Consider the following 16,625-nt stretch of genomic DNA (forward strand, 5'->3'; position numbering starts at 1 on the left):
ATCTCGAACTTAATCGGTACCTACTACAAGCAAACGATAGACGTTGATGGGAGCATGGCTGTTTCGGCGTTCTCTGCCACAGCAATCTTTACAAACTCGCACTGTGTTTTAATAATGTCCCTGTAAAAGAGGTGATGCATCAATTTTTGTACTTTGTGCAAATACCGCTTGAAATTAATGCTTGGCGTTTCTGAACTACGAAACACGCGTCAGTTTTCCTCACCACGCAATAATAGTCACATTTAAAAAAAAAAAAGTAACAAGTCAATAAAAACGATTAGATTTCAATTACTCATCTCGCAGCCAGAGCAGACGGCCATGTGATCTGGAACCGATTATATGGCGCCAATTTTTATTGTAGCCACGCGCTGGTGTCGGAAAAACAGGCGACAAGCGCCGAGTTCCTAAAATTCCTATACTTCGTTTCAGCTTCGGTCCAGACGCAGCCGATGCTACAAGCGCGAGCATGTGGCCCAGAACAGTGCTTGCACTGCACGAGCGCGCGCGTGCTTGGCAGGGATGCTGAAAGCCCGGAGCTCGCGCTTGTAGCTTTGGCTGCGTCTGGACCGAAGCTGAAAGGAAGTATAAGCACTAGCGGCCAAAGCTGTGTGCGCGAATGCTGAGCGCGTGCTGCTGACGAGCTTCCAAAGTACTTTTGCAACGTGTATTCCACACTATAGACAATTGCAAGCAGGGCGCCACAAGTGGTGCCCCATGCGTGCAAGCGCGTGCAACGCGCGGGTGAACGTAGCATTGGCAAGCTCGTAATCGCACGGGCGTGCCTGCTCGAGCAGAGACATGGCGGCGGCCAGTCGCCCAGCTTGCAATCGTCTATAGAGGATTTTCGAACTTGGACATTGGTAGCTGTAACGCGTTACACGTAAGGGCGTTACCGGTAACGCGTTACTTTTTTCGGTAACGTATAGTAACTTATTCGTTACTTTTTCAAAACAGTAGTGGGTCACGTACTTACGTTACTTATTTTAAGTAACGTGTAACATAGTTACGTTACTCATTACTTTTTCTTCCCAGGACTTAAAATAATGACACATAAATTGTTTTGTGCTTATGTCGCCAAGTCATCTGGATTTCCGAGTTTGTTTGTGTTTTCTTTGCGTTTTTTTTTTCTTGAGTATTTAGAATTCTAGAAAAGTAATTATATTTAATTTTTGCATGAACATAACATATCTTGGAACATGGCGCCTATGCATACCTGAACCGTCAAAAACAGTAAAACGTGTTAATTCGTAATTGAAGAAGGAACGCAAAAATAACTGCGTTACTTTTTATCGGTAACGTTACTGGTAGCGCGTTCCTTTTATTTTGAGGTAACGTAGATCAATCACGCGTTGCCTTAAGTTACGATTAACGTATATCGTTACTTTTTTCCGTAACGCCTTCAACACTGGTCTTAGCAGCCTTATAATGTGAGTTCGTTCTGAGCATGCGCTCTAAACAGCGCCCTCAAATATGGCGCGCAATGAATACCCCCCAAAAACAACTGACAACTAATAGAGAGTTTTAGTAGACCGTTTTCGGTTTCCCGCTCCGCTCTATGGAAAGCGGAGTCGCCATCGCGCATGCGCGACCCGCTCTGGGATTTGAGCGTGGAGCGTCAGCTCCGCTATCGTCGCCATTTTGAGAAGTACGTTCCACTCTCAGTAAAGGTTCAGTAGATGGTGCTTTTCTGGAAAGGTGGGTGCTCGCTATTTGAAATCATGCTTGGGAGCGCGCTTAACCCGTATGAACCTCGCTGCACTAAGAAGCTGCGTAGACTTTGTTTGAAAAGGCGTCCCCCAGAAAACGTTTCGCGGTAGTCAAGAACCTCTGGCTGCTTCGAGAAATCGCTGGCCGCAATCCTTTCACGGCCCCTGAACGGTGGGAACAGGTGCAGCCTTGTCTAAGCCAGCGGGCTCGATTTTTCTGTGCGAGATGACGACGACGACGTTGAGAGGATGACACACCGGGCGACGGCGGTGTCTCAATCTGAGCCCTGGGCCTCGGTTCCTCGGAGGCGGCAGCTTCTACTTCGGCTGGACTACCTCCTTGGAGCATGATTCTTTGACCCCAGTGGACCCCAGTGAGCAATAGCGCCATTATGTTCCTGGTGCCCCTTCATGCACTGATCGAACGGCATGCAAGATCCTCATAGCTCGCTGCTCACCCGCCCAACCCGCCTCCACGAAGTCTGGACTTTTGCGAATCGGACTGCCACCCTCCCAATACCAACAACCCATGTCGTCGTCATCTTGCACGTATATACCCATCACATTACCATGTTCCCTAGACGCGGTACCGCGGGCCTTGGTGGTACGGGCTGCTGCCTTTCCAGGGTGCCGCGGCTCTCCAGAGCCAAAAATGAAAGGTTAAAGACCAAAGACTAAAGCGGTCGGCAAACGGACAGATATTTTGTTTGGTTACTTCAGGCAGAAAGACAGTGAAAATTAGCAAACGCGAGTGCTCCATTTATATCTCTACTTTTTTTTCCCAATGAAATGAGTCTTTTCTTCTTCGTATGCTTTGGTTTGTGATATGGTGCCTTGGTGTTTATGTACACTGGCGCGACACTGTCAGCGGGAGCATTCAATATCCTGTTTTCATTTTTCACCTTAAATTCGAGGGGCTGACATTTGCCTATTGGTGTGGAATAAAGCGCTCGTTCGGGGCACTAATCTGAGCGACAAATTTTCAGCTTTTTCAATAGCTGTCAAAGAAATAAACTGCAAATAAAAGCGATTTTTTTCCTGTTCGTATTAACAGTGGAGCGCAGTGTATGTATCTGCCTTGGGGGGTGACATGAAACCATTTTGCTTGACTATACACTTCTTTTTATTTCTTTTGTGTGTTTATGAAAGTGCATTTTTCAGCTTAAGCTCCTGCCCAGTTTCGGCCTCACTTGTGCTACGGTCTTTTCTTGCAATAGAAGGCCACGCAACATAGTCTACTCTTACAATGCTGAATTCAACAGTAACACTGTAATTTGGTTAGATGCAATATTCACACGCACATCTGAGAAGTAAAATGGGAGTCGTTAGTAAACGTTTTTATTAAAATATTTCTAGATGCCCTTCAGCCCAGTTGGACAGGTATTTCGCTCAGTACAAAAGCTTAAACATGATTTACTGTGATAAGTTTATGCATTCTAATATTAAACAAACAAAAAAATGCCCATGGTCTTTGTAGGTTTCGTCCAGCCGTCAAATTATGCCGTCTGCGCACATCACTGCCTGGTGCTTCACGACGAGCACCCTCTTGTGGTCTTCTTCTAATTTTTTTGATGGACGGCATATGGGCATGCTGTGCAGTCAACAAAATCCCAACAGTTGTTCAGGGGTGTTCCCTTGTCCTTGACGGCCTAATAAAAAAGACCAAAAAAAAAAAAAAACACTCTTTTAACACGGCAGTATTTAAACACTACCAAAACATGTGATATGGGACTTGTTACTCCTCTAAGATAAAGCGTATTTCCATAGTAGGGTTGTAAAAGACTGGGTATCGTAAATTAATATATATATATATAGTTGTTCCTTAATTCTGCTAAAGTTTGAGGCCGTCAAACTGTGCATGCGAGGCCCGCTACGCCGGAATTCAAAACGAAACTTCTGAAAACTGTTCCAATCTACCACTATTGCTTAGAAGTCCAGGGTTGTGTTTGCTAAATTTTGCATTGTTTATGCCTGTCTGGTTTTCACCAGACAAAAAATTGACGTGGAATATTCTTTCGACCGCTATTGGTAACTATTTTCAAAACACCACCGGGTAACATATTCGGCCGCCATATTTTGGGCATCGCTTTTAGTGCGAGACTTGTGACTAGAACTCATTTCATAATCAATATTGACGCAGCATTCGTGTCTAATACATTTAGACTCGCATCCGCGACAAACAATGACGTAGCTCTCTTGCTCCCTAGACACTTGGCCAAAATAAGGCGGCCTCGAAGACTAGCGGCACTATGGGTTGCACTTTTAAAAAGGCTGCATTCAAGTTTCTATTATTTTCTAAATCTACCAAGGAAATCCAATGCAAACATTTCTAGAGGAAAGTTAAACAATTCAAAAGTTGCGAGCGAGTGTGAATAAATGAAGCTGAGAGGGAATGGTTTCTTTGGTGCAGCTTGCGAGCGCTATGCTCGTGGTCAGCTTTCAGTGACATTTTCGACAGGAGGGCGCATGCACAGATATAATCGGCGTTCAAGCACGCGCACCCGTACATCTGACTCCATAGCCATAGGACGTCCACAAAACGCGACGACTTTACCGACGCCGTGCTGGTTGCAAAGTGATACTCGTTCACTTCGTTTGATTATGCTGTTTTGTGTTACATAGAACTCAAATCGAATGGTTTACTTTTTACGCGCGGGGCGTACGCTTTACTTCTTGATTCAACCTCTTTCAAGCTGAGGTCACGGTCAAAAAGATAGACGCGTATTGAGTAAGTGCAGCCATCTTGAGAGCTGAGCGATCACGCTAAGGACGCTGAGGGCAGTCCGCTCTACAACTTGTGAAGCGGAGCGCACGCTCACTCCTCTAACTATACGCTCCAACTCAGAGCGGGCCACGCATGCGCGGTGAGGACGATGCTTTTCGCAGAGCGTAAAGTAGAGCAAAGAGGGCTCATAAAAGTGGCCTACTAATACTCATAGATTACGAAAGCGCTCGTCGTGACTTGTCCTGACACTGCCCATGTACACATTTGGCGTATAGAAAAAAGTAACTTTTCAGCAGACAGAGCAGCTGTGCTAGAAACAATGGATACGCGAAATTTACACAAACCATGCAGGGTCTCACCTGTGAGCACAGCTCTAGTTTCGCCAGGGTCAACCACCTATGTTTGTTCATGTCAGCGAGCAGGTGGCCGAACCTCTCGTTGATGTGACCCACGATGAGGTTCACAGAACTGAAGAACACCGACAAGCTCCGTCCCAACGCTCATCCAAGTACGAACAGACGGTTGGGATAGGCCAGTCGAGGAAGAACCATGCAAAGCGTCTCGCGAGATTGGCAACACCCTGCGCCGATCTGTCGGGTGCTGGTATTTGGAGGCCCGCATGCAGAACAGCCAGGTCCTTCTTTAAGCAGGATAGCTTCCTAAAGGGTTTCTTTTCTACGTTGGAAATATCCAGCAAACCGCGTTCGGAAAGGAAGCTTCGGCGCTTGATGGTGCGAGGGATACGAATCATAGATTCGATGTCTCGCCAGCTTAATATCGTTAGTAGAAGTCTCCTTCCTTGAGAACAGCGGGGATTCATCGTGCAGATGCCTTGCTAGCCTTGAGCAACACTGTACTCGTACTACGCAAAAGGATGTACTCGCAATGCGCAAACTTCGTCCTTTTCTCTTATTTTTCTACTTCGAATAAGTAAATCTGTTTCAGTTTTAATTCGAGTGGAGCAGAAGCTACAAGAGCGAGTGCCGGCCTTTCAGCGTCCTTGATAAGCACGCGCGCTCGTGCAGTGCAAGTACCGTTTAGAGCAACACGCTCATGCTTATACCTTCGGCTTCACTCGCACACAAGGTGGAACGATTATATTTATATTTTATAGCTTAATATTTCTTCAGGTGTGTGCCTACTCTTTTGTGTTCATTATTGTCGCCTTCGTTTTTACTACCTCTACAATCACGCTCCCTTTTACTCTCTTGGTGTTAACGCTTAGGTTTTTTTGTCTTACTAGTACTATAAACGTCCACTTGTGGGGCCACGCAAGCAAATTTTTCGAACCCGCTCAAAACGCTCTTACGCTGAAGAAAAACGCTCTACTGAAACGCGTTTTTGGGCCTCCGCTTTCCATTCGGGCGAAGCGGGCCGCGCATGCGCAGTTTGGCACCCTCAGAGCGGAGCGGAAGATGAAAACGGTCTACTAAAACTCTCTAATAACTTTGACATGACACCGGGAGAGCGTCTCGCGAATCCTAATGTTGATTCCGGAGTACCACAAAATAGACAAGACTCAGCGCCAGCTTGCTAGAAACAGCGTGTCAGCTGAAACTGGGAGAAAGGAAGAATTGCCAAAGTCAACGCACGAACTGAACGGGACTCAAACCGCGTCTGAAGACGCTCGCGGGCCCCAGGCTTTGCAGTGTTTTTTTCACCCACTGTCTCAGCTGAGACACTGTTCTAGCCAGCCGGCCCATGCCTCGTCTTCTAGGTGACATAGGTAAAACAGCACTATCGGTCAGATTATTCTGACATTGGTAAACATAAAAAGGTCTGCCTCTTATGGGGAACATTTTTATTCGATTTGCTGGCACTGCTGCGTCTCCGAGCTACACACAAAAAAAAAAAAGCTGAATAAAAATCACTGAACTGATTTAGGGCAACGTATCTTCGTCATCAGCGGCGTAGAATTTTCATTTTCACCGGGGGGGGGGGGGGGGGGGGGGGGGGGCAGGCTGAGAAGTTTTCCGGAAAAGGGGGGAGGGGGGGTGCTGGGATTCCATTTCCCATGTATCTTGTCAATAAGGGCAACGTGGGCATTATTTTGTTTACATGCCACTACTAGAAACCCGTTACATGGTACGTAAACAGCTATGTTCGTCATCCTATAACATTGCATTGTAGAAGAGGGAAATAATGGGAAAAGGCTGTTTTAGGCTTTTACAGATTCGTTTTAAAAAGCTGTGAAGGCTACACTAATCCGGTTTGTATAGATGAGTTAAATGGCCAGGAGGAGATGGAGGCTAATTGTCACAATAAAAAAGACAAATTATTACCTATCACCTGTTAATTAAAAAATAAAAGTTGGGGCTCCAATCTATGCTGCGAAGGTGGTTGGTCAGCGAAGCTGTGTTATCACCGGCAACGATTGCCTACTGCACTATACGAAATGCCGCCGCCGGTCGGAGCACGCCTCGGCTGGTCGCATTGCCGTTTCTTTTCCCTTTGCCGCTCCTAGTATCCACTCTGCTCCTCGGGAGTCCTAAATAAGCGTGGCCTATTCATCGCGGTACTGCAGCAACAGTGAAATCGGTTGCTATACTCCGTTTGATCTTACGCTTAAGCGCAGCGGATGTTACGAGCCATCAGAGCCGATCGGAGGCCGTGCGAGTAGCGAGTTTTATGGTGAATTCCACTCGTAAATCCGGAGCGCTTTCAAAATCCGCGAGGGAGGCAAAATTCCGCTCCGTGGGACCCGCTCCGAATCAACGAGGGGAAGATAAACTTGCATTTTTGGAGCGACCTCCCCCACACTCCTCCCCACCGCTTCCCCGCTTCCCGGCTTCCCTCTCCGCTGTTCAAAATGGCCGCTGCTCGAACTTAACAAGCCCACCAACGCCTCAGCCGACTGATCTTTCCGACGACCAGTGACGATTGTCACTGCTTAGCTGCAGAAATAACACGCGACACAGGCCGGGCGAAATTATACATACCACGGCGCCCATGTCACAAATCACGAATGCGTCCGCGTTCGGTACCGTCGCATACCTTTCGGCCGCCTCGAAGCGGCGGGGCACGGACAGCGATTGCCAGCGGTGGAGTCCAGATTTCTGGTACGACTTTAATAAACACAGAGGTAAGAAACAATCACTAGCGCGATCGTTGCCTAATCACGTCTTGCTTTATTTCACGGTAAAACGCCGGCGGAATGCAGATTAGAAAGGTAAACAATCATGGCTGCAGAATGAACAGGCCTAACCATGCGTTTGCCTCCGGCTTTTCTGTCGTTCTTCCTCTCACGATCCCAGATGTCAGCGCTTACGATTTACCACGCTCCACAGTCCCGGCTTTGTATCCCTGATCTACGCGAGGTAGAAGCGTTCGAGTCGTCACAATCCCGCGTAGACAACCGACGCACCCACACAGATCCAACTCGATGCTCTGACCGGCCCGCTGAGTCCTCTCCAACCTCGCCGCGCATGCGCACTGCCGATTTAGGCGGAAATCACGTAGGCCGCCCTGTCAACTTCCGGAGAGATCTGTGAACTCCCGCAGAGCACGTTCGGCGGGGTTTGAGGCGCTCCGTGGAGCGGGCGCTGCCTGAGATCTACGAGCGGAAGATTACCAACTCGAGCCAGATCTGCGAGCGGAATATGCGCGCTCCAAATGGAGCGCTTTTGGAGCGCTCGAGATCTGCGAGCGGAATTCACCATTAGTAAACCGTGTTTCCCGCTCCGCTAGCCCTCCGCTACGAAGAAACCGCCACTGCGCCTGCGCGCCGATGGCCTTGGCTGTAGAGTTCCGGGTAGCGGAGGGGCTTAGCGGAGCGGGAAACACGGTCTACTAAAACTCGCTAGTGTCACGTGACCTTAGAGAGGGGGCACACGACGCGCGGAAAGCGTATGACGGGCCACGTCCACAGAACGGGATTGGCTAAGATAGCTCGTAGCATCCGCTGCGTACGGACGTAAGGAGAAACGGGGTATAGGCGGGTTCTTCTTTTATATATGAAAGACTAGTGACGTCACTCCCCACGTGGCAAGCTGCCGTCGCCGCGGCAGCTAATGACGTCAAGCCCTTTCGAAGCAGCTGCAAACCTAATCTTTACCGGAACGCGTGGAAGGCGTTCCTATTGTTCACACGCGCCTTACTCTCCAACATGTGGTTTTGATGCTAGTTTTCTGGTTTTCTTTATTGAAACGGACACTGAGCTGTATGCTGTATTACTGATTTCAATAGAGATATGCTGTTTTGCCTTCGATTGTTGGCCGGGAGTTTTTTGCTTACAACTCCAATGACACGATAATTTCCTTGGCTAGTAGAGGAATACAGCTTCGCTGTAAAACCAGTGCGCCGCGGCCGCTAATTTTTCTAACAGCACGTAGGGGGATCGGTGGCCGAGTGGGCTGGCGCACACCAGCTCGGAGTACGCGGATACAGTGAACTAGTAACGCCGAGCGAAAGCTCGCGCAGCAGGATCCCGGGTTCAATCCTCATCCCTGCCCGTTTCGATCTGAATGAGCATCGTACCGGCGTGCGGTCGTGTATCACTACTGCGTGGTGCACGTTGAAGACCCCAGGCCAGCGGTTCTACTACACTGGCTAAATTTCTCATCTACAGCTGGGAAACTCGTCGCCCGTTGAGGCAGACTAAGTTCTAGGCTTTATAAACATACACACAACCCAGTTTTTTTTTCTAACAGCACGTGCTGTTTAGAATTTAGTGACAACAATTTCACCACTTGCAAGCTTTTGGGGAAGCACAGAGAAAGCTGTTCGGATATCCAATCAAGGACAAGGAACACCGTCCGTGCAACCTAGGTGATTGCAGCGTCCTTTTTTATGTGAATCAAGTAGAATTCTGACAATGTTGTGATTGATGCAGTAAAGAGCGTCAATTCTCGTGATGCTGCATATTGGAGCGGCTTACAAAAAGAAAATCGATTTGATTATAAAGTTTGTGCGAGAAAAAGCCCATGAAACAGCATGCACTTCAGGTGACATCCACGGTTGTTGCTTTTCTCACGGGCGTTACCGCAATCACTGAACAGGCTTCCAGCGTGCAGATCAAAGTATTTTCTTTGTTTAATTATAATACAGTCTAGGTCATAAGAAACAGACCATCGAGAAATGCTTGGTATTTTCACACAAAAAAATACATGCCTGCGGCAACCATTATATTATTCAAATACGACTCTGCTCGCTTCACCATCTAAATTCTTATCATCTCCTTCAAGGTACCCCACAAACAGCAACTAACATAAATAAACTTCATGTTCTTCAAAAAAGGTGATTCGATCTCCCAATAATGTACCATATTACACACTTTCAGATTTTGAAAAGCACTGCACATGTTCCTGGTTATCCATCTCTTTGATTACACCCCAGTTCTTAGACTCATAACAAGCAGAAAAATTAATATTCACATAATTGACCAAATAGCTCATAAAACGCGAATTTAAAATTTACATATCCTTCATAACACGGATGCTTGGAAAATACCACAATGCAAAACAAATTACGGAACCCAGATGCTAAGAGGTAACCTCCCGTCATAACGAAATAAGTTATTAGGAAGCAACGTCACTGCAAAAACGCTACCATTACATTTCATAAAAATTATGTTTAAGTAACATACTGACACGTGTATAGACTGTAATAATGATTAACCTTTTAATGTTTGTGAGTTTTATATTTGCTTAAATATAAAATGTTGTTCTTTGTAGTTAGATTGTGTTTTTTATATATTTTGTATTGTCTGTCTGTCTCTGCCGGGCCTGTCAACATACGTTGGCTTTTTGCCCACGTCTCCCGTTGCTTGTAAAAATCTATAGACGAAAATAATCTGAATTTGACTTTGAATGTGAATATTAAAGTTAATAATCTTAAAATTCTGCATAATCAACTAATTGCGCGGTGATTTTTTAAAATTATATTCAGTAAGCGTTTTCTTAGTCAGCCGCAATATCAATTTTAACGAATTCGTATCGTTTTGTAGAGGAATATTTAATATTATGTTAAGGCGTATTTATTATATTACCCAACCTAACACTGAAATAATAAACGGACGTACAGATAAGCTACCACAGCATTTACTTTGATGTTCTGAGTTTCCCTTTCTATAAGTTGCCATTTTTTAAATTGACTTTCGGCACACGTTTTTTTACATCTTTAATAATGTCAACGTTTTTGTATTACAAACTGCCGTTTTTTTTTTTTTTCATTCTCATCTATCTCGTGTAAGCCGATAGTGCACGTCGATGCAGGTACACGAACAAACAGTATTTAATTTATTATAGCATTCTGGAATGGCTTAAAAGATGGCCGATCAGTCACCATTATTCATTCATTTTTAATTAAATTATTGGCATGGGAAGCTAAGAGACAGTGCTTTACAGGGACTGCATGCAATGAAGTGTTTGAGATGGTCGTCTATAGAGAAATCAAACAAAAACAAATTTTTCTAATTTCAAAGCTCGTTTAATGAACTGGCACTTTGTTACTCAATCGGCAACAATATGTTGAAACAAAGGTCACCTTTTCAGACACCCTACCTCTCGGTTTCGAGATGCCACGGAGAACCTTTTTCGGGCCACGCACGTTTTTAATGTAGATTAATAGGGAGTTTTAGAATAACGTACGCAATTTTAGCGCACGCTAGCTCTAAATTTAGCGCTTGTATTAGCGCACGCGACGCAAGAGAGTTTTAGAATAGCGTTTCTCCGCCGCGACGCAAAAGCCCAAGCATCTCGCGCTTGCGACGCCACCAAGATACAGTAAAAATTTTTAGTTCACACACGAAATGCTGTAACTTTAGAAAAAAAAACGAGTTTTTGGTCCAGAGTAGCATTTTAATCTGTTTAAACATGAGAACGCGACGTGAGCGGTTGAGCGGTCGTGTCCGCTTGCGTCGCCTCGGCAAGAGAGGTCTCGTGTACTGACCTTCGCACATCATACATTCGCCGTGAAATGTTCGCGCGTCGCAAGCATCAAGTTGTCGGTAATCGCTGCCAAACCGAGTACAATGTCGTCCCGTATTGAAAATTGCAGTCGCGAGGATACCGCCGACGTCGCACTCACGACGCCGCCAAAGCAGCCGCCGCATGGAGAATGCCACATAATCCTGGAAGCCGCCATGTTTTTTTAACTGTGCTCGTCTTGGATTTAGCCAACTTCTCATCACGAATCCTCCTAGGAGAAGCGCAAAGACTCTTTGCGTACGCACGCTATTTCCGAGAAATAGCGCACGCTAAAATTGCGCACGCAAAGCGCAAAACCTGGTTTGCGTTCGGAACATGCGCAGTGGCGACGACGCTATTTTTTGCGTACGCAAAGCTTTAGAGTGCGCTATTCTAAAACTCCCTATTAACGTCAAACTTTTTTCTCATGGAATTGTGCACTATTTTAAGCTTTATCGTCCTCTGGGTGTCCAGAATGTTGAAAATTTGTTTTGTTGATTAGTTGTTAGTTGACAGTTAGGTCGCGAACAATGCGTGTCTGCAAGGCTATGGCTTGAGATCCAATTGTCTTCTTCCGAGAAAGTTACGAAAGTCTGCGTCCCACGATGTGTGTCACGATGACGCACATCGATGGGTGAGCTCAAAAAGTAACTTTCACGAACAATCGACCGCTATCGCCGTCCTGACACTCTCTCTAAGAATTTTTTTGCGGATGTACATTGTGTTTTAATGTCACTTCATAAGAATCCATCGTCATATATTCACAGCTGGAAAGCAATGATTTTTATTTTTATATTTATTTTCAATAAAGATGCGCAAGAAACTACCTTTCTTGTGTTATACACAAAGTTCACATCTGTTAATAAATGTCTGCTATAGAGAGGAGGCGGAGCGGATCTTTCTATAAAACGAGGTCGGGGCTGGGGTTTGGTTAAACTATTCCTGCGAGCCGAACACAAAAACAAGGCCATGAAGACACTTTGCACAGCCCTGGTCTTGACCGTCATCATAACGGCACTGCTGCCAGAAGTCACTGCTTTTCTTGAGGTAAGTTATCCCTTAAAAAAATATTTGAAGAAACATTTTATTTTCGTGTAAAACCCGCACACCTTTAACAAATGGTTGTCTTTAAGCACCCTTCTGGGCTTTGATTATATACAAATTTCCACACACTACTTTTGCAACCTTTTTGTGGGCCTGAGGAGTTAGATTTTTAAGTGGCGCTTGTCCCGATAAAGCAGGAAACATTTATCGCAGTTAAGTCCAGTATACCCATGGTTGACAACTGATTTGACGCCTAAAGTTAACGCTGAACTCCATGGAGAGAATATGCGACGAATAACTGACGAAGTTCGCCCGGCGTTACGCTCGCTTTGCGCGTGACGCAGCAGTTACTGCACTGATTGGTGTCACGCGCAGAGCGAAAGCCGCCGGGCGAAGTTCGTGTCTTTTTTTGCTCCACGGAGTTCAGCCTTTATTGACACAATCTGGTCGTAATGTTGCATGTTTGCGAACAATCGATACTGCAGAAGTTTTTCTGAAATACCACGCATGCTCTGTCAGGCTTTCGGTAAACAAAAGGTCCACGTTTTTAACCCTGACGCCCTCAAATTGTGCAGGGATTGAGAGCATAGGTTGGAACCTATTGTACCACTTGCAATTGCAAGAAATCCGCTAAATGTACATACACAAGTACGGTACGACTATCAAAGTATGAGACTGCAGTTAAGTTGGATAGTGGCGTGAGGAGGAGGTGGAAAGTGGAGGTCTGCCTTGGACGTGACATGATTGGAATCACTTCGCATCCTCGGTTGACTAAAACATCAAGCAAAATTCTTAAGATTTTACCAGGCCGTGCTGTTAGCATAAAACCGTGTCGGTTTTTTATTTTCTACTTTGCAGGGACAGCGCCCAGTGTTTCCCCCTGGCGTTAAACCTCCCAGTCCTGGAGACGTGGGCGATCCGTGCACCACCGGCTTCGATTGCAAGAATGGCACGTGCTGTGTACAATCAAGTGATAAAGACTCGCGTACATGCGAGAATTTAGGACGATTCGGACAAGTCTGTTCGGAGGATCCAATCAAAGGTGGCATATACACGGATCACTGTCCGTGCAAACCAGGTGACTGCTGCGTCCCTTTTTGTGCGCGAATATAATTCCTTCAAAGTTGTGGTCGGCGCTCCAGAGGGCGTCCATTTCTTCTATTTTTCTTCTTTATAGGGTAAATTCGGAACACTGATGTTTTCGTCAGTTTTGCGGTGCTAAGGAAGCTTGCTTTGTCACTGATAATTATTATATAATGTTAAGGACTTTAACAATATTTGGGGCGTTGTCTCGCAAAGTTGTGTAGCATATGTGTGGTGGTTTCCCCACTTCAAAGATGAAGCTTCTGAAAGACGTTAGATTAATATTTCGTATATACAACTCTAAGCAAAGCATGAATGAAGACCAAGCTCTAGATAGAATCTAAAATGAAACACCCCGAAAACCTTCCACGGGCAGTCCAGCTTTTATTCAGCCATTTAAATAATTTTGTTAAAAGGGGACCGAACATCCCGCTAGAAGACTTTCTCTTGGCGAAATGTTGGCTGATGCTTTAAGCCCAGGTCACACAACTTATAAATCATACAAATGACAGTCTACATACAGATTCGAACGAAGGTCACCGCGAGATCCGTGCTTCGAATGCCGTATGGCAATGAGTTCAAGGAGAAAACTTTGCACGAGGCATACGAACCACGGAATTGCGCTTACTCATGCATGCAGACTATCATTTGTATAATGTGTGAGCAATGCGACCTCGTCTTTAGGCTTCCGAGTGAAAAAGATTCCTGGGGATAAACTATTGAGATAGAATTAATATAATTAAAAAAAAACATGAAAAGGGATGATCCCAACGAAATTTGTGAGGACGCTTTAAGTTTGGTATTAATGTGGTTAGTTACCCGCAAAATATTAAACAAAGCTACTGCATGACGATCAAACCTTCAGACTTAAGTCACGCGAAAACACGCAAATAAGCTCGAAAGACTATAATGGGTAATCTTTGAACAAATATTTTAAGGGTATGTAAAACTTTCTGGTGATTTCAAATGTGTATTTGATTTCTGAAAGCCGCCCTTAATTTATATGCACATTTATGAGATCCCATAATTCCTTTCAGGTCTGCGATGTCGGGACTTTCCACGCAACTTACATATATGTGTGTCAGGAAAATGACTTCTCCGGTGAAATACATGCCTTGCTCTCGAATGCAGCCTTGAGAGCATCATGTAACGCTCAGATGGTTAGCTTGAATAACAAATTGTACAAAAAAAATAAAACTTCATTACAACAATTTTATTTCATCACTTTTTTTCGTTCCATTCCCACCTGTCGGGTCCGCTAGAAAAAAGAAAACGTATAATCTCTTTCAACACTAATTTATAATGATTGTATCAATTAGCGAGATGAACGGAAATCCACAAAAAGGACAAAGACATGCAAACCACGTCCCCAAATAAACCACATTCGTGCCTTTAGAATAAAAAGTAGCGAGCAAGTAGAAACAAATGTTAGAGTCTATTTATAAAGTATAAAAAAAAATAATTTATTCCCTGCTATTATCTCTGTGTATTCAGGTGGTACTTTTCTCTCTCTGAATTTAGGGAGGGGGCAGCGCAACGATTTTAACCCTGCAGGAATCGGCAGCGTGTTACTTCTATCTCGTCTATCTTAACAAATTTAAAAGGAAACACCATGCTTTTCCCTGAAATACCATGATTCCACCGTGTAAATGCAGTGCCAAGATGTACGGCGACCACAGGAACCCCGACGTGACGTCCACGAGAGTGATGCAGGCCATAGGGAATCGATATAGTTGTGCAATTATCTGTTGAGTTTAAAGCTAGTTCTATACATTTAGTTGCCAATGATTAATCAATGCGTCAAAAGTGTTATCGTTGTCAAGATTCGGTTAGGCGTAAAGACCCTTGATAACGCTTTTGGTTGCCTACAACTTCCGCGAAATATTGCTATGGCAGCGCGCCAGACACATGTGACAAGCGAGTTCTCCGCCAGCGTTCGGTTGCGAGGGCCGCTGATTTCAGTGCTGTGCCGCCAATCGCATCCAAGCGCCACACACGGCACGGGCCTTGGCGCGGGCCCATTTGACGCTACTTACAAGACAAATGCAAATACATCAAGGGGATTTAGCTAGCTGTAAAACCTTTTGATCAAGTCCGAGCTTAGCGTTTCTTGCAGGTACACAAACATCGTTGTGCGAACATGCGAGACATGCGCCTCGAGCACGCGCTCCGTCGTCATTCGATCTCAAGAGCCTTTCACATCACTATTGGCGAGGAGACCGCGTTATAGAGGGCGGAGTCCAGCTTTTTTACAGCGGAGCTGTTAAGGGCTAGTTTCCCCAAGATCATGTCCGTCCTCAAATGACCAGGGGTGCTATGTTGCGCTTTTTGCACTCCCAGAAGACTTGGAAGAGGGAAGTGACGTCAACGAAACAGCAAACGCAGGTTGGATGTTGACAGAAGAAACCGAAATCAACACCCAATCTGCGTTTGCTGTGTCGTTGATGTCACTTCCCTCTCCCTAGTCTCCTGGGAGTGCAAAAAGCGCAACATAGCCCCCCAGATGACAACTCTGGACCGCTTCTTCCATCTATGAGTGAAGGCGCGAACCAGACAACCGGTTGTCTGGTTGCCACTATCGCTTATAGATGTGGGCAACCTTTCTAGCCATTCCACTCTGGCTTGCCTATTTGCGGCCGGCCATTACTTCATTCTCACAATAATACAGTTTCGCTGGTCTTCCTTCTTCACCAGAGTGGACAGGCTGAAACGTTTTTTCGCTGTTTTCTCAGAGTTTTATGCTTAGCAATACAAGGCATGTGCACCGGATTCTTAATTTTTTTTTTTTCGATGAAGCGTGGAACGAAGATGGGGCACGGGCCGTTCCCCATTTTTTTTCTCGCGCTCAGTCAACAAATGTGAAATAACAAAACATTAAGTTCGTGTCTGTACAATCATACAGCCGGCAGTTAGTCTGTTTCAATGGGTGTCTGGTGTCTGTGCTGTAGATGAGCAATTTAACCAGTGCAGTACAACCGCTAGCCTGGGGTTTTTAACTAGCACCGCGCAGAAGTGATACACGACTGCATGCCGGTACGATGCTCATCCAGATCAAAACGAGCAGGGGTAGGGATTGAGCCCGGGACCCTTGGGATGTGCAGCTCGAGCTTTCGATCCACGTGCTCCGAGCTGGTGTGCACTGAAGTCCCTGGAAGCTGGGAA

General features: G+C 45.5%; 1 protein-coding gene across 1 annotated transcript; it reads left to right on the top strand.

Annotated features, from left to right (window-relative positions):
- Positions 1-12,305: 12,305 nt before the first annotated feature.
- LOC8026578 (U3-aranetoxin-Ce1a) lies at positions 12,306-14,556 on the top strand. The gene is made up of 3 exons (XM_002404467.5): positions 12,306-12,383; positions 13,239-13,458; positions 14,501-14,556. Exons 1-3 carry the CDS (start codon positions 12,306-12,308, stop codon positions 14,554-14,556), a joined length of 354 nt encoding a protein of 117 aa, XP_002404511.3.
- Positions 14,557-16,625: the final 2,069 nt, after the last annotated feature.

The sequence above is a fragment of the Ixodes scapularis genome, unplaced genomic scaffold (assembly GCF_016920785.2).
Source record: "Ixodes scapularis isolate PalLabHiFi unplaced genomic scaffold, ASM1692078v2 PGA_scaffold8__174_contigs__length_109621045, whole genome shotgun sequence".
In the NCBI taxonomy this organism is placed as follows: Eukaryota; Metazoa; Arthropoda; class Arachnida; order Ixodida; family Ixodidae; genus Ixodes; species Ixodes scapularis.